Below are 24,155 nucleotides of genomic sequence, written 5' to 3'. Positions count from 1 at the left end.
ATATAACACCTATTTTAAAATCTCTACACTGGCTGCCAATTCGTTTCCGGTCCCAGTACAAAGTGTTGGTTATTACCTTTAAAGCCCTAAATGGCTTGGGCCCGGGTTACTTGAGGGAACGCCTCTCCCTTCATAATCCTCCCCGCACACTCAGAATTTCTGGAAAACTGTCTCTTAACCAACCTAAGGTGAGGTTGGCGTCCACTCAACAAAGGGCCTTTTTGGCCGTGGTGCCCTCTCTATGGAATGCCTTACCTGAAGGGATCCGTCTTAGTGGATCAGTGGAAGCCTTTAAGAAGGCTTTAAAAACTCACCTCTTCCTTCAAGCCTTCCCTCCTAATTCCGTTTAAGAATATATTCCCCTATCGATGTATAGTATCTATGATTTTTTATTTTAACAATGTCATTGGATGTTTTTAAATTTTGCTCGCATTTAATCTATTTTCATTATCTACTTTTAAGATGTGGTTTTTACTGTTCTTATTGTCTGTTTTTAACAATTTCTGTACACCGCTTTGATCGTTGGAAAAGCGGTTAATAAATGAACAATTTATTTATTATTATTATGGCAGTTAAAGTAGTGTCAAACTGCATTAATTTTATGGTGCCTAAGAAACACACCAGTTTGTAGTTTACAGCTGATACACACATGCTTGAAATCCAGGCTTCAAAATTGAGTGTGGATTTGGTTGAAGACCTCTTGTTACAGACTCTGCTATCTAGGCTGAAGGAGATGTCTGTTGCATACAGGCGCTGCCATTTTGACGTGAAGGATGCCTAACACCCGCACGCCTCAGCGCCTTTGTGATGCTGCAAGTGCACCATTGGCGCTTTGCGGCATCACAACTGCGCTGCAGAATGAACCTGCTTTTTGTGGGTTCTTTTTGCTGTGCGAGGAAGCCACGCGGTTTGTCCACTGCGGCTCCCTTGCATTGCAAACCAGGGCGGCGGGAGGCCGCCCTTTTTGGGCGGTCTGTATCCCGCCTAAGTTAAGAATGAGCAACCATCCAAAGGTCCACCAGGCAGGCTCTTCACTGACCACAAGTAGAGCAAGTTGTGTGAAAGTCAATGGTAAAATGTAATTTTCATTTGACAAAGACTGCTTATTTTTCTTTTGTTTTCATTTATCTCAGTATTTTCCCCACTTAGTTGGACTCTGTAGCACAGAGGATAAGAGAGGACAGACAAAAGAGAATTTTTAAAAAGAAAAAGAAAAGAGGAGAATAGTTAAGAAGAATAGCAGATATGTAAGCCAAATAGTACCTCTCTGAATACCAGAGAGGTATTCAGCTAGCCATGTTCTGGATGATGCCAGAGAAGAAGTTGAAGAGAAGAGACTGGGTCCTCAGTAAAAGTCTAACAAGGTCATGTGAATCTTGCTTCTCTCTGGGCAGTGAGAGGGATAACCAATGCTATGTGGGTTGGCCCTCTCCATCACTCAAAGGAAGTGGGATTTAGATGGATAGTTTATAAGTGTAAGGGAACTATCCGACTGGGTTTTTGAAGTTCATATAAATGTCTTACACAGAAACTGGGATGTTTCCCTGTTTTCAGATGGATTTGTCCTTAGAGCATTGCATATGCTATAATTAACTGTCTTCCTAAAGTATATTTGTGATTACAACATTTCACAATTTACACATCATAAATAAAACTAATTCCTATTTTTATAAGTATTTTATATGTTATGTACTAAATTCTGATGGCTTATGGCAGTAAATAATGCAGTTAAGGAAAAAAAGAGACTAGAATGAATTTAAATATTTGTAGAGGAGCCAGAGAGCCAGCATGGTGTAGTGGTTTGAATGTTGGACTAGGACACTGGGAGACCAGGGTCAAATCCCTGCCCAGCCATGAAAATCCACCAGGTCACACTCTCTCAGCCTCAGAGGAAAGCAAGGTCAAAGCCCGCTCTGAACAAACTCTACCAAGAAAACCCTGTGATAGGTTCACCTTAGAGTCACCATAAGTCAGAAATGACTTGAAATCACAGAACAGCAAAAGGAATAACATTATAACTATATAATGAGGCAATTAAGAAATCAAGCAAAAGATCCAAACTGAATGTAAAATTGAAAGACATAAATTAAGAAAGGATTCTTACCCAGAGATTAAAGTTTGTCCATCATAGGAAAAAGCACAAGCCAGAACTGGGGCAGTATGTCCACTTAATGCACACTTAAGTTTCAGTTCGAGTCCTATATATATAAAGAGTGGATACAAACTCAATTAATTTAATGAAAAGTTTTTCATCACATGAGAAGCTTTCCACATCTAAATAAAAAACCTGAACAACCTACTTTACTTTTCCTGTTTTGACAGAAGCTGATTAAAATAATGTCAGTTCAAAAATAATCTAGCAGGACTATGTTCTGTGTTCAGGCCATGTCTGTTCCTTAAATATATTGTGACCTTCATATCAAGAAAGCAGTAAATAATGTAAACAAAGCATCTCCTCTCTAGGAAGCGGACACTACATTATAGGAAGACAGTCTTTCATTCAACTTCAATGACAGAGTCTTCTCTTTCCCAGTTTATCCAAAAGCGACTCCTGACAGCCCTACAAAACAGGCCACAAGGTGAACAAGGAGGCAAAATGAGTTCTGCTATGGTACTCATAATCCTGAATTATAAGGAAAATGCTAACAGCAGCCTAAACTGTGTTTCCTCATTTAAAAATATTATTTTATTTAAATCCCCTGGAATTAATGGCTGACAATACATGTGCACATCCTTGATCTGGGCGGCAGCATAGGCAGAAGAGAGATGTTCTCTAAGACAAAGTGTAAGTAATTTTCATCCAGAATTTTGAAGCCTTTATCATACAAAAGATGGACTTTTCCCTATCCTTATTTTTCAGCAGCACAGTACTGTATTACTGAAATAAGAGGGTTCTGTTGTTGTTTGGTTTTACTATCCAAGCAGTTTTGCACGGTAAAGTTCAGTATATATTGAAGAAGTTTCCCCACTTATGTGACCTTCAGAACTGTTGGACTACATTTCCACTGTCCTGGCCATGATGGGTGTGCATGAAAGGAGTGTAGTCAAGCACATTTGGAGCGCATGAAACTGCAGAAGACTGCTTCAATTTTCAAGTACGTTTATTTTCAGAGCAAGTTGTTGCAGAAGAGACCATCATGAAAGGGTTAACTAGGACAATTTGGCTGTCCCCTAAATACAATTCTAGGAAACACTATGACTATATGCTAATTTACTGTGGAAAAGATCATTGCTTCATGTTTCAAAGCCTTAACACATGCAGTTTTACAGCATTAAAATTAAATTATGCGATTAAAACATGAATAATATGCAAAGGTTTACATAGCATTTCAGGGTACTGGAAGAAATGAAATGAGTGCAGCAGAAAAAAAGGGGAAGAGAAAAAAATCTGTTGTTTTTAATATATGAAATTATATTTTTAGACTTAGATTATTAACATAGAGTATGAAACAAAAATGACACCCTGTCATGAACAATGAGTATTATGTCAGTCAATAAGTCATTTTATGTAGTTTGACATTTATACATTGCTTCAGGACGGATCTCTTGTTATTACTTGCTGTACCTTCCTGTGCTTTATTTTAAAAAACCTTTGTTATGGTATTGTATTGCTTTTATCATGTTTTTACAGTAACTTTTATGAATTTGTAGTCTTACATTGCTATAAACTGTCTTCAGAGCTATGACTACAGCGGAAGGCTGAGTTATACCTATGCTAAAATATCATAGATTTTCTTTGTATTCCTCATTGTTCACTAGGATGTACTAAGTTTATTACTTTGCTAGTAACCCTTAATCTGTATGCACAGAATATGAACAAAACATTGTGAAGGCTAGAAAAAGTATAGGATAATAATAATAACAATTTTAAAAATACATACCAGTGTCTTCAGTAAATGAAATAAGCCATATCTTAATTGTGCTATCTTGACCAGAAGATGCCATCTTGAAATATTTAACATTTTCCTTATTACCTGTTGTTGTTTTTTTTAAAAAAGGCAAATATTGAAATGTGTGAGAAACACAACAAATAAGGATTTTTTTTTAAAAAAAATGCATCTATTCATTTGATAAGATGGACAAATTGTATGCAATTCAAGTGGATGGGTTGGATCCAGACAAACAGACTGAGCAGATGGGCCAGGATAGCCAAGCCAGTGCTATCCTAACCTGGGTCTTGAACCTAGCAGTCCCCAAGCCGGTACGTTTTCACACCTGGCTGACACAGCACTATAGGCCCACTATTGCCACATGCCCCTAAACCCCTTCCATCATCACCTTTACTGAGAAGATCTCTGTTGCAGCCTCAAACATGGAAATGGGACACTTGCCTACACTCATGTGGGACTTGTGCAGAGGAAGGTACTGTAAGGGGTGCACAGGGCCATCATATCTGCCAGATGTTGCTGCAGTGTTTCCTATAAAGTCCACAGCAAACCACATGTCTTTTTGATGCATGCCAAGACCGCTTTGAGTGGAGATTGGACTGGGACCATCAGACTGGCATCCAGTCTACCCAATCCCAGATAGGAGGTATCGACCTACATCATTCAAACAGGACACCACAAGGCTGGAAGGAACACAGGCATGCCCAAAGATGCATGAAATTGGCCTGGTGGAAGGAGATTTCTGTGCCACGTTCTCTACACAGTAGTTTCTTTACCACCTTGAAAATGCTACAGATAATAATAATAATAAATAATAATAATATGGTTTATTTGTAATCCGCTTTTCCAAATATAATGTCAATGGGTCATGCTGTGGTTTAGGGAAATAGAGGCGATTCCTCCAACTAAGGCAAAGGCACCTGAGTACAACTGAGTACACTGAGCCTGGTGGCGCAGTGGTTAAATGCCTGTACTGCAGCCATTCACTCAAAACCACAAGGTTGCGAGTTCAAGACCAGCAAAAGGGCCCAAGCTCGACTCAGGCTTGCATCCTTCCGAGGTCGCTAAAATGAGGACCCAGACTGTTGGGGGCAAATTAGCTTACCTGCTAATTAGCTTACTTGCTGTTCAACGCTGTGATCTTTGGAATAGCGGTATATAAATAAAATAAATTATTAATTATTATTATTATACAGAACTCAACTAGTCATATCTTCAAATGTTCCACCCTTAAAACGTGCTCATATTCATATATATATATATATATATATATATATATATAGCAGAAATATCATTCAGATGAGACGTGAGTGGTGATGCTAATCGCACTTACTCAGAAACAAGACCCACTGACTTTAGGAAGTCAGTTTCAAAAATCCATGTACATAATTCTAATGGGTTCTGGGAATTCAAAGGCATACAGGCCAAAGCAACTGAGCACTACTATAATCTGAGAAGATTGTCTCGCTTTGCTCTGGAGGAAAGTCGGTATACAAATAAAAAGTTTATTATTATTATAAATTTATTTTATTTTATTTTTATCCTGCCTTTCTCCCAAAGTGGGACCCAAGAAAGCTAACAACACATATAAAACACAATAAAACAACAATTAAATTCATACAACTAAAATTGAAAAAAATATTAAAAATTACAAATATAAAATGTAAAACATACAAAGTAAAAAATAATAATCTAAAACCAACTCCCTCATCCCCCAATAAAACCAAGCCTGCAAGATCTTAAAAGGCCTGTTTAAATAAAAATGTCTTCACCTGCTAACGAAAGGCCACCAGTGAGGGGGCAAGCCTAGTCTCTTCTGGAAGGGCGCTCCACTGAGAAGGCTATCTCTCATGTCCTCACCAGGTGAACCTAGGATGGTGATGGGACCAAAAGAAAGCCTTCTCCTGAGGATCTTAGGGCTCTAGGTGGTTCATATGGGGAGATACAGTCTGTCATATAGTCTGGACCTAAGCCATGTAGGACTTTATAGGTCATGATCAGCACTTTGAATTGTGCCCAGAAACAAACCAGTAGCCAGTAAAGCTGTTTCAAGGATGGCGGGATCCAGAGAGGTCTTTTTCAGTAACAGCTTCACCACAGCTTCCTTTAGGCAGGATGGAAATTTGCCTTGCTGCAGTGAAGCATTCACCACTCCCTTTACCCTATCGGCCAGTCCCTCTCTAGCTGATTTCAGAAGCCAGGAAGGGCAAGGATCCAGTATGCACGTGGTGGCCCTCACGTCTCCAATGATCCAGCCACAGGATAATATAGAATATCTGCAGGTACTACAAGTTCTACAGATCTGAGGCAAATAAGTGGGTACAGATCTGAGGCAAATAACTGCAGCTTTAGTAGAAAGAGATTAATGTTTATTTTTAAAGAAATCTTAGAATAAGAGTGTGGCCTCCAAGATGTTATCAGACTGCAATTTTAGCAACCCTCGTCAGAAGACAGACAGATAGACACATGGGGGGGGGGGATGAGACGGTGAGGTGGGCACTTGCTCCCTCTCTCTAGCCAAGCCTCAGTAGCTGTTTAAACATCTCTGGCAATGAAGGAGGGTGGAGACTTCTTTTAGGGGTTTTATAAGCAGTATTATCATATTGCCCCATATATATGTCGACCCTGGATTTTGGAGTCAACTTTGGGGCATAAATTTATCGATTTATAGTTGAGTATATACAGTAGTTTCACCCCATAGGTAATTAAGAAATAGCAAAAACTGGAACACACTATGCAACCTTTTTATTATTGGTACTAATACTGCTGTGATAGTCTTATTTCTACAGATTTTACTTCTAGAATACAGCTGCAACCCACTCCTTCTTTGCTACTGAAAAATTTAAAAATATTTGACAGTAAACAAAACAGCATTTTACAAGGGAACCACAAAACATCTGATATGAAGGGAAGAAAAGTTATTTATAGAATACATTCAGTTCTAAGATGTCAATTAGTAAACAACCGCAGCGAAGGAGTTGATGTAATTGGCAGGTTGGGAAAAAATAAGAGCTTTTGTAGTTTTCCCAAAAGAGAAGAAAAATGAGGGGGCATTTATAGTTTGTGCATCACTGTCAAAATCAAAGGCAACAAACTATAATGTTGTATACAAGTCACAGAAATAGCTGAATAAAAAAAATCAACATCTGTACCAACAGAAAACGGAGCTCTGTCAGAGATCATCTCTGATGGAATAAGTGAAAAAGGATTCTCAGCTAAAATAAAAATGGAAAATATCAAATACATACACATGTAATGTTAAAATGATTTTATGGAATAAATGTTGTAGCCACAAATCATTGCACAGAATATCCAGTCTAGAGAATTACTTCACTGTAAAATAGCTTACCCATGATATCATATAGCAAAGTACTTGATCATGACAGGATAAAGCAACAGCTGGATCTGGCACTCTGAGAGTAGTCTGACTCATTCTATCACCATGTAAAACCAGTTTCCATTCTTCTCCCAAAACAGGAAGAGGAGGTGTGATCTAGTCACTGACCATGATGTGTGTTGCTCAAAAAATCTGATCGGATTACAGAGGCCAAACTAGACATGATGTCAGTCTTGTAATTAGTAATTACATGCATAGCTTTTCTGGTCACGGGATGCTGATCTGGATCAGGTCACAGACTTTATTCCTTTGCTCCTTGCTGAAGTTCCAGTCCAGGTGAATCTGGCCATTTGCTCACATTTGTTTCATAGGAACTTGCCCCCCCCCCAAGTTCATACTGGAACAAATGGGAGTTAGTTTTTTTGTGGGTTTTTCGGGCTATGTGGCCATGTTCTAGCAGAGTTTCTTCCTGACATTTCGCCAGCATCTGTGGCTGGCATCTTCAGAGAATGTTTGCCTGGAAAGGACTTGGCTATATATATTATGTGCCCTGGAAAGGCAGGAGTGATTTGCTGTGATGTGTGTTGTTCTGTTGCTAATGGCAGGCCTCAGGGTGTGAGGGTCTGCACAAGAGGATTAATGTCTGCTTGATAGTGCTCATTGTCTGCTGGGAGAGTTCTCATTTGCATTTGTTGAGTCTTTATCTTGCTGTCTTTCAGGACTGGTAGCCAAACCTTGTTTACTTTAAGGGTTTCCTCTTTTCTGTTGAAATTGTCCAGGTGTTTGTGGATTTCAATGGCTTCCCTGTGCATCCTGACATGGTAGTGGTTGGCATAGTCCAGAATTTCAGTGTTTTCAAACAGTATTTTATGCCCAGGATGATTTGTGGCATGTTCTGCTACTGCTGATTTTTCTGGCTGGCCCAGTCTGCAGTGTCTCTCGCGTTCCTTGATTCTGGTTTGTACACTGCGTTTGGTGGTCCCTATGTAGACTTGTCCGCAGCTGCATGGTATGCGGTAAACTCCTGCGGCTGTGAGAGGGTCTCTCTGGTCCTTGGCTGAGCGAAGCATCTGCTGGATTTTCTTTGTCAGTTTGTAAACCATTTGCAGGTTGTGCTTCCTCACCACTTTGCCCGCTCTACAGGCTAATGGTTATTCCAGCTCAGACATCAGAAGGGCTGTCAGGCCCAGGAAAACCCAGAGGAGTGAAGACAAGCAGCCACCCAAAGGGAAGGTATTTTTTTACCATACATCAAAGGAGTCACAGACAGAATAGGCAAAGTCTCAATCCAGCATTTCACTGGTAGTTGCAATGGACCTTTCCTCTCATAGAATCATAGAACTGGAAGAGACCACAAGGGCCATCAAGTCCAATCCTCTGCCATGCAGGAACTCTCAATCAAAGCACCCCCAACAGATGGCCATCCAGCCTCTCTTTAAAGACCTCCAAAGAAGGAGACTCCACCACTCTCCATTCTGTTCCACTGTTGAACAGCCCTTATTGTCAGGAAGTTCTTTCTAATGTTGAGGTGGAATCTCTTTTCCCACCCTAAGTGCAATACCTAACATTTCTCTGTGTTGAAATACATTTTGTTACCTTTGGCCCAGCTTTCTAATCTATTAAGGTCATTTTGAATTTTGATCTTGTCCTCTGGGGTATTAGATACTTCTCCTAATTTGATGTCATCTGCAAATTCGATAAGCATTCCCCCTATGTTTTCATCTAAGTCGATGATAAAGATGTTGAATAGCAGTGTGCCCAGGACAGAACCTTGTGGCACCCCACTGGTCACCTCTTTCCAGGATGAAGAGGCGCAATTGCTGAGCACCCTTTGGGTTCAGCCAGTCAACCGGTTACAAATCCATTTAACAGTTGCGCTGTCTAGCCCGCATTTTACTAGCTTGTTTACAAGAGTGTCATGGGGAACCTTGTCAAAGGCCTTACTGAAATCAACATATTATATATCCACAGCATTCTCTTCATCTACAGTACCAAGATGGTAATTTTATCAAAAAAAGAGATCAGATTAGTCTGGCATGACTTGTTTTTCAGAAACCAAAGGTTTTGCAAGCCCCACACATCCAGCTTTGGAGTCCACAAGAAGCTACAGTGAAGTTGTTCTTCCTGCTCCCTGGATAATATTCTACCAAAACAATATAAACAATGGAAACTGCCCTATGTTCATCAGTGTGCATGCACTCTGGATCACTTAACTTTTAATAATTATTACATTCATATCAGATGTTTAGGTATTGATAATTAATTATACCCTATCCAAAAAGTTTCTGACTATCCATTCAGGTTCTGTAAATATAACATATATGGTAGATTATGAGGCTTGAAAATGAAGAAACAACTTAGATCATGAAGGACTAAAACTAGACCATCCTTGTCTTAAACCATGTTTCAAGTTTCACTGTAGCATTTTTTTAAAAACAGGACAGATGGCACTATTTCACCTAACATAAGAGTTTATTTTTAAAAAAATCTCAGCCACCATGAATATTGAGTTTGTATTAATAATATGTAGGAAGGTCAACAAAAGATTATTGTATTAAGGAGATGTATTTTTGTGCATGCCTCTTAAGCCCAAATATATGAGTCTCCTGCTGTCCATCATGTAGCCATAATTCTTCTCCTGCTATACACCTCAGCTTCCTCCAAATTCCAAATCCTACTCAACAGAAGTACTGAATACTGACAAAGCATTATGACTGTGAAAAATAAATTTAAAAACGCACACATTCATCCTCAACTATATTAGCATTTCTGTTTTCTATGTACTGTTATGAAAGCTAAACATTGATGAAAGCTAAAAGGAAGAGAATCAATTAATTTGAATTGGGATGCTGGGAGAGAGTTCTATGGACTGCCAAAAAGACAAATAAATGACTACTAGAGTAAATCAAGCTTACAAGCCAAAATGACTAAAGTGGACCTATAGTACTTTGGACACAACACAAAGTAATATGAGTCAAATGAAAAGATGATAGTGCTCAATAAAGTAGTAGGCCGTAGGCAGTACAACTGAACTCACTCATTCATAGGGTTGCCATATCACCATGACAGCAAACAATAACTAAATTTTGATAGTGAAAAATGGAAAGGGTTTCTAGTAGAGAATGGGTTTTTTTTTTTTTTTTTTTTTTTAAAGACACAGAATTATATCTGTGTATCAGAGGGGCTGTGGTGCTTACTCCCCCCTCTCTTTTTTTTAATGGATTTTTGAAAAACTAAACAGGGCTGGGAATCATAATAATTTTTAGATATCTGACTGCAATTTCCAGCAGCCCTGGCCAGCAGAGCCAAAGGTGAAGAACACGGGTATTGTAATCCAACATTTAGAGGGCTACATGATTTTCACTGCTGAGTCAAACTAACTATGGGTGGAGCTCCTTGCACAAATCTGCTAGAAGAAGGGGGAAGAGATAATCTTTTACCAGTTTTAACTTCTTCTTGCAGTCCCTTCTACCCGTCTAAAACTGCTCTACCAAAGCAGTGGGAGCATCTGTTGAATACTGGTCTTTTTCAATATTAGAATGGTAAGTCTGAACCCTACAACAGCCCTTCATTTTAACATATTGTACAACACTTTAAACATGTGCAAGACTTTACATCGCTCTCTGTGTTCAATGTGGCTTATTTTTCTATTTAGGGTCAGGATAGTACAGCATTATCTCCACATGTCTGCTCAAGAATATGACCAGTAAGCTCAACTGAACTTACTTCCACCTTAGCCTGTACAAAATTGCAGTCTATTTATTCTTTTCACTCTGATTGTCTATAAAAAACTAAAGAATGTTGAACCTGAGCATTAGGAAAAGCGCATACAATTGTCTCCTCTTAGAATAATTCCCTTTATCACAAAATTTAGGATTTATCACAAAACAGTACAGAGTGCTATTAGCATTTCACATATATGTCAGCCATGCAGGTAACCTTCTAGATATTTCCCCTCAATTATGTTCAGCACAAGGTAACTATGAAGAAATGAAAAGGATTCTGGAATAGCCAGTTTCTGCTCCCATGCCACAGGCATCAAGAACAAAAAAAAATGTACAAGAGCTAGGACTGGAGATGAAAAAATTATTAAAAGGATTTATTTAAATAGTAAGTTAACTAACCAGAAAGTGGCTGTGAAGAAAAGTCACAGCAGGTGACTCCAAGGTCATGAGCTTTCTCATTATACAAGCACCTCATTTTGTCATCCCAGACAGTTAAATCTCCACATGATGATCCCGTTACAAAGAAACTTCCATTAGGAGCAAATGCACAGGCTACCAAAGAGCCATCTTTAACGCTACCAGATCTGAAAGACAAGGATAAAGGGATTTGAACTTTGGAAGTGCAAAACTAGGAAAACATTACACAAGTCTGAAAGATACAATAGTCAAAATTAACCCATATATGAAAGGGGAATATTTAAAAATAAATCAATGCAAGGCAAACAGTCAGATACACAATGCATATTTTATTCTATTTAGCTCATTGGTAATTTAGACTATGGGCCAAACCCCAAAGCTCCATAAAATAAGGTTAGAAGTTGGTTTATTTTACCAAACCACAGTTTTTCTAAATTGAGATGACAGGGTGAGCAATGACCAAAATTAATGGAAGTAAAAACTCCAGAAACCTTTCTCACAGCCACATCAAAAAGAGAATGGGGCCTGGGACAGAAGGATTACCGTGCGTCATTCTTGTTAACAGTAAACTATGCTGTATTATAGCTGTGGGCAAATGTGGAAGGCTAGGAAGCCACATTAGCCCCCCAGGAGACCTTGGAGGGCCACACAATCCACTGCACACATGCCCTTTTAAAAAAGAAATGTTGCCCAAATGCCCCCAGGCATGGGGATATTCTCACCATGTTTTGTAACCCTTTTTAGACCCAGGCAACACTTTTTTTAAACAACAGGTCACTTCATGTTCATTTCCTATTCCAAACAAGGCCTGTCCTGGCACAAATTGTCTGTGGAAAATGTAATGGAAATGCCTCACCCCAACTCCTGCTAGAGGGCATTTTGGGGCAAACAAAAGTTCTGAAAAGATTTGCAAAAAGATTTTTCTGGGGGGAAATACATAGTCCAAACACCCCTTAATTTTGGTGGCATTCTGAAGCAAAGCATAGTTGACCCAGCAGGCACTGGGGGCCACAAAAGCAGCACCAAGGGAGGCACATGCGGCATATAGGCCACAATTTTCCCCACTCCTAGTCCAGTATTACATCCAAGTGAGGCCACTGAATCACATAACTGTAGGGTAAGAAAGCTGTTCATACTTTGGTATTTTAATTGCATATTAAAATGCATTTATTTTTTAACTGGTGTTATGTGTGTTTAATCTGTGCTTCTTCACTGCCACTATCCATAGGGAGAGGCAAAGAACAAATATACAGTAATCCTCCTCCTCATCATCCCAAAGTGTAGAATTTCAAGCCTATTATAATTGATTGGACTCAATATTAATTGTAGCTATGTTGACACAAAGTATTTTTTAAAAATGATGCTGATACCTAGGAATTTGCAATGGTTTTATATAAGTCCCTAAAACAGTAACAGTAACTGTGTAAAATTGTGTAAAACAGTTCCTTCACAAGCTTTGCCTTTAGAAGCCTTCACCATAACAGTTTCCAACCAAGAACCTAAACTTGCCGCTTCATCAAGAACAAGATATTTCTTATTACTGGAGTGGGTAATCATGTTCACAGAAGGAACTGTAAATCCGGAAAGAAAAGAAAAACCATAGGTGTTTCATAGAATTAATTACAATCCAAGGATTCACTTGAGTTCACTGAAATCTGAGGATCAAGATTTTCATTAGAAAATAATAATGATTAAAAATACAATTGGCCCTCCACATTTGCAGCTTTGATTATCTGCAGATTTGGTGCAGTACAGAGTGCCAAGAAGAGGCGGTCGGGAGCCACCTCTCGTTGCTGCAGAGCAGCGCCACAGCAACCAAATTGCACGGCGTTGCTACACAGAAAAAAAGGACCACTAAAAAGTGGCTCCTTTTTGTGCCGTCGCAAATAGCTTGCGGTGGCGTGAGCACGTTGCTGCTGCATGGCTCCATTTGGATGCCATCTATTCACTACCACGCAGCAAGGATGCCCTCGTCACAGGCAAGGGGCGTGTGGGTGGGACGCCCCTCACACGTGACAAGGGCGTCCTTTGGAGCTGGTATGTACTGGGCCTTTGATCAATATGTTATCTCTAAGAATCTCTAGGTCCTACAGTGTAACTCAATTTCCACTGGAAGTTGACCATAGAATTCTTCTAGAAATTCCTAGAAAGAACATTTCTCCAGGCATTTGTACATCCTCTAGTGCGAGTCTATGGGCAATGTCTGGCAGAAGTTCATCACGGAGTTGCATTGTAAGACCTAGAGATTCCTGGAGAGCTGTTCTCTCGGGGGGGGGGGGGGAATGTGGGTTTTTTTATTTGTCGTTTTTCTACTTTCATGGACGTCTTGCTCCCCTAGCCCCAGAGAATGTGGAGGGTCCACTGTACTACTATGTTTAACAGTTTTTTCCTGTATAATAAAGTGTTCCAGTATAACATGAGGTGACAACAGAGATGCAAGTAACAACCTTTAAGGATAGAGGACTTGTGTAATACCTTTCTGCTTATCCTTGCACTTGGCATACTCACCGGTACACTTTCAAGGACTGAACATTCCAAAGATTTACACTTCCATCTGCTGCTCCTGAAACCAAGCAGCTGGAATCAGGGGAAAATCGACAAATTCTTACAGGGTTTCTACAGGGGTGCTCCAGCACAGCCAATTTCAATCCAGTTTGAGTATTCCACAGAACTGTATTGCCATCCGTAGAACATGAAGCCAAAGTATGTCCCAAAGGAGAGAAGCAGCAGCAGTGAACAGCATAAGTGTGGCCTTCTAGTGGCGAATAAGGAAGCTCTTCAAAATTGCTTAAAGAATACAAACGGACAGTTTTGTCCAAGGAACATGTAGCCAGGTAGGAAGAGGAGAAGGCACAGCAGTTGACATCATCTCTATGATCTGTCAGAGTGCAAATCAATTTCACCATCTGGTCATATATGAGCAACCTGCTAGAAAGAAGAAAAGCTGTAACAGTTCATAAAGTCTAGATTATATTCCCTTTTATTAATCATTCTCCTTAAAAAAAAAAACACCTCATTTATCCCAGTGAAAATACTGTATATGAGACGTTTGCAAAGTACTTCAATGGGGACAAGGTTAAATAAGTTAATTTAAAGCAATAATCCAGGTACTAAAGTCTGACATTGAAAATATCCATCTGGATTACCAAAACGAAAATGTTTAATATGTTGAAAATTAAGCATTCACTGTAGATTTGTATCTTGCAGTTATCTTGAATATCTGATTTAGTTAGGTGCCTGCCATAAATTGTATTAATCAGATGTATGCCCTGAAGCTGCAAAGAAACACAGTTACTGGTACAGAATATTTATTTGCAAACACACTCTTATTACTGGGACTGTACAGCAGAAGGGAAAGCCCTGCCCATTGACCGCAAGATGGTTATACAGTACCCCGTAACTCCCAGGAAGAACATCACAGTTCTGGAACCATCCACTGGGCAGAGGAGGGGCAGCTTCAAGGAGCTTTCTTGCCAGAAAGAACACTTGGCTCCAACTATTAGTTGCCTTGGTTTGTTGTTGTCATTTCTGATTTATGATGACCCTAAGGCAAACCTATCATGGGGTTTTCCTGGCAAGTTTGTTCAGAGGGTTTTGTCTTTGCATTCCTCTGAGGCTGAGAGTATGTGACTTGCTCAAGGTCACATAGTGGGCTTCATGGCTGAGCTGGAAATTGTACACTGTTCTCCAGAGTCGTAGTCCAACACTGAAACCATTTGTAGTGCAAATTGAAAAGGAAGCTCATCCATCACCTGGAGGACTAAAGATTCCTGGGCTGTGTCTGTATGGATATGTAAAGGCAGGGAGTCTCTACTGGAGCCTGTTTCCCATTACCAATATGAGGAGCTCCTCTATTTATGGGACGCAACTTTGGATCCAACCTACTGAAGAAACACCCATGAATTCTCTGTACTATCACTAAGGGTCTTAGACATGCTATTGAGGTGTGCTAATGGGCTGACACAGCCATCCTAATCCAAAAGCCTTGAGGAGAACCTCCCCTAACAGTTTTGGAAAACAAGCCTGTTAAATTCATGAGAATACATTAAAGTCTCTTTCCAAAGTTATACACTGCACATTCCAGTATTGTATGAGATGGCACTGAGTCCCACTCTCAGTATTTCCAACAACTCCATCTGACTTTAGCAAATCAGGAAGAAACATCACATTCTTAACCACTTCACTGTTTAAGACAATGGCTGCAACCGCACTGCAGAAATAATCCAGTTTGTTATCACTTTAACTGCCATGGCTCATTGCTATGGAATTCTGAAAATTATATTTTCCTGTGGCACCAGAGTTCCCTGACAAAGAAGACACAAAACTATGCACTCCAGAATTCCATAGCATTGAGCCAAGGCAGTTAAAGTGGTGTCAACCTGGATTATTTCTGCAGTGCAGATGCAGCCAATGGGTCCTAACCTTGACTCCAGATTTCTAGCTATTTATTTCAATATTTATATCTGCCCCTATGTAAGAGGCTATCAGGGAAGCTTATAAACAATCAAAGTAAACATGTCTATTCACTTTATTAAAATATTTCTCTCTTGCCCTATATATCCATGTACCTCAGCATTCAATGAAATCAGTATAAATTGTTTCAAACAATTTAACAATTTAAAATATGAAACTGTTAAAAACAATTTAAACACTCTAAAAACACATTAAACAATTTAACAATTTCTAAAAATTAAATCATCTAAAAACCATGTATACATACAGGTCCCAAATGTTTTAATAAAAGTCATGTTTCAACTTGGTGCTGGAATGGTGCTAGAGAGCAACCAGGAACCACCGCAGTGAAGGGCATTGGCATCCTCACACAGTGTATAGCTCTCATTGGAGAGACACAAAGATAGGAGGCCTTTACAGGAGATTTCAGTCCTCAGTCAAACCTATATAGAGGAAGAGATGCTCCTTCAAGTCCTGAGGTGCCAGGCCATTTAGGGTTTTAAATGATGTCTTCAGCCTCTTAAAATTCAGAATACTCACAATTTCCCTCTAAAAAAGCACAATGGCCTGTTACAGACTGCCAAAATAAAGCTGCTTTGGGTCTCTTTGGAGGTATGCTGTTTAAATGATGCATGGGCCCTAAGAGTCCGGAGGTCGCGCCAAAGCCACACTCCATTCCTAAGAACTGGAGGGCAGCTTTGGTGCAGCTTCCAGATTCTTAGGATGCATGCATCATTTAAACAGCATACCTCCAAAGAGACCCGAAGCAGCTTTATTTTGGCAGTCTGTAACAGGCCAATATGGCTTTTATAAGATACTCCACCTGGGTCCTAAACACACTGCAGAAATAATCCAGTTCGAGACCTCTTTAACTGTCCTTGCTGAATGCTAGGGAATTCTGGGAACTGGGAACTCTTCTTTGACAGAGAGGTCTGATGCCACAATAAACTCCAATTTCCAGGATTCTCTAGCAATGAGCCCAGGGCAGTTAAAGCGGTCCCAAACTGATTATGTCAGCAGTGTTTTGGATCCTAGTTCATCCACCCAGGTCCTAGTAATACATACCAGGTCAGCCCCAATCAAGCCACAGAGAGCAGTTGTTTGACTGTGGACTGAGCTGGCATTCAGTGGCAGCAGACGGTGAGATGACAACATAACATAATCTGGACCTGGGGTGGGGTGGGGTAAGGAACAAAACAAGGGACACAATTCAAGTATCTACTGTGGCTTTCCCTTACCTGCATATCCATTCCATAGGACCATTATCTCCCTTTGACCGAGATTACCACCATGTTCCTCTCCCTCTTCAAAGATTCCCCCAAACATGTACAATAAACAATATCTGACAGCACAATATGGAATAAATAATAAGGGGCCAATGCAGCAGATCAAAAGATCTCCTAGAACCATCTGTCAAGAAACTACAAAGTTTCTGCTGAAGAAATGTAGGTTGTTTCCACATACACATACACACCCCAAAGTGTTCACCTTCTGCAGGAGCGCTTAATGTTACTTTTTGTAAAGCCTGCTTCTCCCTGAAGGACTTTGAAGATTGCATCCCAAGAGGGTCAACTTAATTTCTACTGTGTTCTTGGATTAGTACCCCTAGATGTCCCAGCCACCATGACTACCGTTCCAGGATCCTGGGAATTTTAATACAGTACAACATAATTGCATAGAAGATTCCAAGGCTGGGGACCTTAGAGGAACCCACATTACAGGTTTTTTGTTCAACATAGAAAATATCAGGGAAGCCTGTAGACACAGGGATGTTAGAAATAAACCCAGTCAATACACAGTGTGGCTCCTTCCTCCAAAGTTTATTGTAAAATGTGAAAGGTAATGTCTGTTGATGACCAATACTCCTGGATGTCTCTCATTCAAAAGCTTATCATAAGTCAAAGTCAAGTTGATGGTAAATAACAATGTCTATGACTTCAACATTTTGCATTGAGTTTCAAATTTTTACTAGTGATATTCATTCTAAGGAGTTTATTACACGGGAAGGAAGTGCCCAAATCCCATGGATAAACGGGGTTTAAACCCATGAATATTCAGCAAGAGCGGGATTGTTTTCAGACGCCGCCACTCAAATTCGCAATTATCCCAGCATTCACCTGTGTTAGAAAGCCGCAAAATCGTGCCGCTTTTTAACCTCAGGAAAATCCCCAAATTAAAAAGCGGCACAATTTTGTGGCTTTCTGCACGGCTTAAAGTTGGGTTAATGTCAAAATCACCCAATATGTCTGAAAACAATCCCACTCTTGTGGGATATTCACGGGAGTTAAACCCCATTTATCCATGAGTTTTGGGCGCTTTGCCTCCTGTATGATAAACTCATTAAGTGAGAAATGCCAGATGTCTAAACTGGGTTTAGGAAAGCAAGAGGCACTAAGGATCATATTGCAAACTGAGGCCTGATACAGACAGGCCAAAATAAAGTTGCTTCGAGTCACTTTGCAAGTATGCTGTCTAAATGATGCATGCGTCCTAAGAGTCCAGAAGCCGCACCAAAGCCACGCTCCAGTCCTAAGGACTGGAGTGCAGCTTTGGTGCAGCTTCCAGACTCTTAGGGCACATGCATCATTGAAACACCATACCTCCAAAGTGACCTGAAGCAGCTTTATTTTGGCTGTCTGTATAGGGCCATAGGTTGGCTAATGGAACACACCAAAGAATTTCAGAAGAAAATCAGGCTGTGTTTTATAGCAAAGCCTTTGATTATATAGAATGATCATGAAATACTTTGGATCACTCCTAAGGAAATGGGTGTGCCATAACATTTGATTGTATTCAGGATAAGAGGCTACTGTCAGAACAGGATATGGAGAAATGAAATGGTTTCCAATTGCCAAGGGGGTCAGGCAAGGCTGCATTTTATCATCCTGTGTAATTTGCATGCTGAACATATCATACACAAAACAGGATTAGACTCAGAAGAAGGATGTGTGGAAATGGTTTGAGCATTCGACTATGACTCTGGAAGCAGGGTTCAGCCATAGAACATCACTGGGTGACCTTAGATAAGTCACACTTTCTCAGCCTCACAAGATAGCAATGGCAAATTCTGTCTCTAGAAATTCTGACAAGAAAACCCTGGTCGAATCCACACATCAGAAATAATACTGTCTGAGACCACTTTAACTGACCTGGCTCAGTACTAGGGAATTCTGGAAATTGTAGTTTATTATTGTGGCCCCAGAGCTCTCTGACAGAGAAAGCTAAATGTCTCACAAAACTACAGTTCCTAGAATTCTCTAGCATTGAGCCAGGGCAGTTAAAATGGTCTCAAACTGGATGATTCCTACTGGGTGGATGCACCTCCTGTGATAGATTCACCTTAGAGTTGCAATAAGTCAGAAATGACTTAAAGGCACAAGAACAACAACCATACTGCTAACAGAGAACATCAAAGGCTTAGACCATGAATGAAGAAAGAGAGGGAAGAAAATGCAAACACAGATTTACAGCTGAACATTAAAAAACATAAATAGTGACCCCAGATGATTTATGCAGGTTTAGATGAGGAAGACATTGAAACAATTCAAAATCTTCCCCACCTGGGCTCAGACATTAATCAGAATGGAGACTGCAGTCAAGTTAAGACACATCACTGAATAATAAAGCTAGGATTGTCCATCCTAGTTCCCATTTCTTTGTATGTCTGTGAAAGATGGGCAGTGAAGAAAGCTGATAGGAAGAATATCATTTGAGATGAGTTCTGCACATACTATGGACTGCTAAAAGACAAATCAACAGGTCCTAGACTTAGAGAAAATCAAGCCTGAACTCTCCCTAGAAGCCAAGATTACTAAACTGAGACTGTTGTATTTTAGCCATATCATGAGAAAGCATGACTTACTTTCCAAGCAGACGATGATGCTTGGAAAGGTAGAGGGCAGAAGGAAAAGAGGACGACTGCATCTCAGATGGATTGACTCAGTCAAGGAAGCCATGGCCCTGAGTCTGCAAGACCTGAGCAGGACTGTTGATGACAGAGTGGCTTGGAGGTCTCTCATGCATAAGGTCACCATAAGCTGAAGTCAACTTGATGGCAGTTAACAACAAATAGAGGGAAACACAAGTAACATTGCCAAAACAGAAAACCTTCTCCACAAGCAGCACATGCGCAGGATTGATGAAAAACATTAATGATACTCGAAAGTTATTTATGTTGTTCCCAGGAAAGCAACAACAATTCTACTGTGATTAAATGTTGGTCGTGTATTTGTTTTTGTAAGAGCTGGTGTTTTTCCTTCTAGATTCCAAGCTTCCTAGTATCTAAATGTGTTGTTTTGTATGCTAGAGGCCACCAGAGGGAGGGACTCTCCCAGCACCTACCACTCAACACTAAATGAAGGTGAGAAACTGCAGCTTCTAGATCTTGCACAGCTGTTTTCTTGCCTGTATTGTGTACAGGATGAGTCTTCCTTACCTGGAATTCCAAAATACAAATTATTCCAGAAATCAAAGCTTTTTTCATGGGTGGCTGAGATAGCGACACCTTTCATTTCTGATGGTTCAGTTTATACAAACTTTGTTTCATGCACAAAATTATAGAATTGTAGAGTTGGAAGAGACCCCAAGAAGGGCCAACCTGTCCAACCCCATTCTGCCATGCAGGAACTCTCCATCAAAGTACTCCCATCAGATGGCCATCCGGCCTCTGCTTAAAGACCTCCATAGAACCGAAATGCACAATATACTTGTTGCAAGCTTTCAAAGCTCCATGGGCTTCTTCATCAGGCAAGATGTGACACCTTGGAGAAGCCTGTGGAGCTTCGAAAACTCGCAACAAGTATATTGTGCATTTCATTGGCCAATAAAGGTGTCACTGATGGATTTTTGTTTGCGTTTGTGAAATGGCCAACACAGCCACCCTGAATGTTTTCTGTACTTTGCCAGTGTTGTTCCTTTTCAAAAAGACCACTCTGGGAGGAAGGCTTTTGCCAAGAAGAGTGGCACGAAAGGGGGAAAGAAAAGTGACATGTTGTTTCCGTCTATGAGGGTGACACTTCAGGAAGAAGAGCTGTGACCACAGTTAACAAGAATAAGTGTGCTGCTGTTGTTGTTGTTGTTCCCCAGTCCCTGCCCAAGGGCCACTTGTGAGAGGAGGAGGAGGAGGAGAAGACCCCTGACAAAATGCGCATGCGCGGCACTCAGCGCGAAAAGCCCCCTCCCTTCTGAAACGAGGGAGGGACGTGCCCAGCAGCGTCTCCCTCCAACTCCCAGCGATATACAATTGAGGCGACCTCCAACCGCCTCTCTGCGCGCGCGGCGCTGACTCGGTAGGGGAGGGGGGTTCTTCGAGCCCTCTTCCCTCCCACCCAATTCTATTCCTACCTCTTCGTTGCGGCTGCGCAGTCGCGTCTCCTCTCGGGAAAAAGGGGACAGCGCGCGCGGGCGCGAGGCTGGTCAGCAGAGCATAAGCAAAAAAACAAAACAATCCGCCGGTCACGTGGGCGCCTGGCTCGCTAGCTCGCGCGCGTCTCGCCTCTAAGGTGAGAAAAGGAGACTGATTATTAAAAGGGATGGAAAGCAGGCGGAGAGTTCGTTGCCTGATGACGTCACCACAGATGGGCGGGGCTCTCGTTGAGGGCCTTTCAGAATGGCTCCCCCTTTCTTTGGTTCTGCCTTTACTACAGGCTACTGCCCTCTGAAGGGTATGAGGGAATTGGAGATGTCTCTGTGAATAATTCCCATGTTGCAGCCCAAGAATATTAGTATTTATTTCATTTTGTAGACAGGCAAAATAAAAACACATGATGAAATAAAATAGGTTTTAAAAACCCTACAGTAATTTAAAAAAAACAACAGTTAAAATAATCTAATTAAAACAGTATAAAATTAACATTCAAAACACACCAATTAAAGCATAAATAAAACGCAGACCCCATATAAAACCACCTTCGGGGTTTTATTACATTAAAAATAAAAGGTTTTTGTTTGGCAGCAAAAGACCTGCAGGGAAGACTCTTGGAAGGCCTCACGATTTCTAGCCTCACTAAAGAACAGCTAGCTTCCCTCAATTCACATAACAATAAGCGGTTCCCAGACTTTGGTCCTCCAGGTGTTTTGGACTCCAGCTCCCAGAATCCCAGACTTTAGGCCAAGCTGGAGGGCCAGAGTTTGGGAATCCCATGAGGCTGAGCCTCACAGTCTTTCAGGGTGTTTCCCAGTCCCCAATCACCTGCAGGAGATGAAAATACTGTATTAGGCAAAGAGTTGGCACTTTCTGCCATCAGACACATAGGTTAGGTGATCCCATCTACCTTTCTAAGAAAACCACTATTGTGGAAAATAAATGTGAAGTTGAAACCATTATTAAAAAAATGTTACTGTGTGCCTTCCAGTCATTCCTGACGTATGGCAAATCTATGGCAAACATATAATGGGTGTTGTTGTTGTTTTGGCAAGATATGTTCAGAGGAGGTTTGCCATTGCCTTCTCCTGAGGCTGAGAGAGTGTGACCTGGCTAAGGTCATTCAGTGGCTTTCCATGGCTTAAGGCAAGCCAAGATTCAAACCTTGGTTTGCAGAGTCCTAGTAGTCCAGCCCTCAAGCCACTATGCCATGCTGGTTCAAACTAGTTCCCATACCTAGGCTCAAACATTGATCCGAATGGAAACCTGTGGTCCATAAATAAGAAGGCTAGGAATGGGAAGGACAGCTATGAAAGAACTAGACAAGATCCTATAGAGTAATGATATGCAACTGAGCACTAAAGTTAGAATCGTGGAAGCAGAAAATTGTTGTAGGAAGAGCAGGATTAGACTCAGAGGAAGATGAAATTAAGATAGGAGGAAGGATCATCAATAATCTAAAATATGCAGATGACGCCCTAATACTAGCAGAAAACATCAGAGGCTTGGGACAGCTACTGAAGAAGGTAAAAAAAGAAAGTGCAAAGGCAGGCTTAATGCTGACATTATAAAACAAAAACAATGATCACAGAAGAAATACGTACACTCAACCTAGATAATGAGGAAATTGAAATAGTTAAAGAGTTTCCCTACCTTGGATCAGAACTGAAAGATTTGCAAAATCAGGAAATCAGAAGACTAGCACTGGAAAAAGCAACTATGAAAGAACTAGACAAGATCCTAAAGAGCAAAGATATGAGTCTGATACTAAAGCGAGGATCGCCCAAGCCATTGTATTCACCATCCCATCTATGGATGTCAGAGTGGATAGTGAAGAAAGCAGACAAAAAGAAAACTCATTTGAGATGTGCTGGGAGAGAATGCGAGAGGATGGATACTGTGTATAATAATATAATAAATAATATAATAATAATAATAATAGGGCAGATGGATAATAATAATTATTCATGGATGATGATGTGATGATGGTGATATATGATAATAATAATAAAATATAATAATGGCTTTATGGATGGCAGACAAATAAACAGATGAAGTCTGGAAACCAAAAGATTACTAAATTGATGCTGTTGTACTTGCCACTTGTAAAAAGTCATGTCTCGATCAAAAGACATTAATGCTAGGAAAGGTAGAGGGCAGCGAAAAGGGAGGAGACCGCATGCTAAATCAGGGTGACCAAATGTCCTCCTTTTCCAGAGCCTGTCCTGCATTCCAACCTTCTGTCCAGGAGGGATTAAAAAAATGTCCTCCATTTGAGCATGACTAAGAAGCATGTTTTTAGCTTTTATTTTGCCATGTCCAACATTTTTCTTGAATGCCCTACATTGCAATGCTTTGTCCTCCTTTGCAGTTATGACATATGGTCACCCTGTGCTAGGCAGATTTACTCAATCAAGGAAACAGGCCCTGAACCTCCAAGACCTAAGCGAGGCAGTACAGAAAGGGAGGGGGTTTTGGAGGTTTCTCCTCCACATGATCACCATGGTTGGGTTGACTCAAGGGCGAGTTAACAACAACAACAACAACAAAGTGTGTAAGTTTTATTAATCAGGGAGGAGCAAGAACAACACATGCCTGAATAGCAGGGTATGTATTACTTGGTTACAAAAAATCAGAGAGAGTCTTAATGACAACTTAATCTTAACTGGCCATAACTTTCATGGACTAGAATCCGGTGTTATTTTTGTGGATGTGATAGGCCGCTTCACAGTAAAGCTCCGTACTCCAATTGACCTTCAGTACAGTATTCATGGTGAACCAGTACAAGCAACTGGTCCACCTGCTTCTTTTCAACTGCTTTATTTGTCTACTCTGCTGATATGATAAGAGTAAAGCTACAGTGCTATAATCCCCCTGGGAGTAAAACCCACTAATCTCTTGGGGCTTACTTATAAACACGTGTGTAGGATTGTGCCATAAAATATCTTAATGACAGTATAAATATTCTTTATTAT

General features: G+C 40.5%; 1 protein-coding gene across 4 annotated transcripts in view; it reads right to left on the bottom strand.

Annotated features, from left to right (window-relative positions):
- Window positions 1-21,364, bottom strand: part of WDSUB1 (WD repeat, sterile alpha motif and U-box domain containing 1) — a 35,294-nt gene extending 13,930 nt beyond the window's left edge. Inside the window, exons 1-5 of one of the 4 annotated variants that reach the window (XM_042447151.1) lie at window positions 21,162-21,364; window positions 13,875-14,294; window positions 11,349-11,533; window positions 3,882-3,974; window positions 2,105-2,198 (exon numbers count right to left, since the gene is read on the bottom strand). In XM_042447151.1, the coding sequence (XP_042303085.1) occupies window positions 2,105-2,198; window positions 3,882-3,974; window positions 11,349-11,533; window positions 13,875-14,272 (770 nt within the window). In that variant the 5' untranslated portion in view covers window positions 14,273-14,294; window positions 21,162-21,364. Of the gene's footprint in view, window positions 1-2,104; window positions 2,199-3,881; window positions 3,975-7,236; window positions 7,551-11,348; window positions 11,534-13,874; window positions 14,295-16,883; window positions 16,905-21,161 lie in introns of those variants that run through there. The other 3 variants (XM_042447150.1, XM_042447152.1, XM_042447153.1) reach the window with 3 other exon arrangements.
- Window positions 21,365-24,155: the final 2,791 nt, after the last annotated feature.

Source organism: Sceloporus undulatus, chromosome 1 (genome assembly GCF_019175285.1).
Source record: "Sceloporus undulatus isolate JIND9_A2432 ecotype Alabama chromosome 1, SceUnd_v1.1, whole genome shotgun sequence".
NCBI classification, from domain to species: domain Eukaryota; kingdom Metazoa; phylum Chordata; class Lepidosauria; order Squamata; family Phrynosomatidae; genus Sceloporus; species Sceloporus undulatus.
This window is presented reverse-complemented; position numbering and strand designations above follow the sequence as displayed.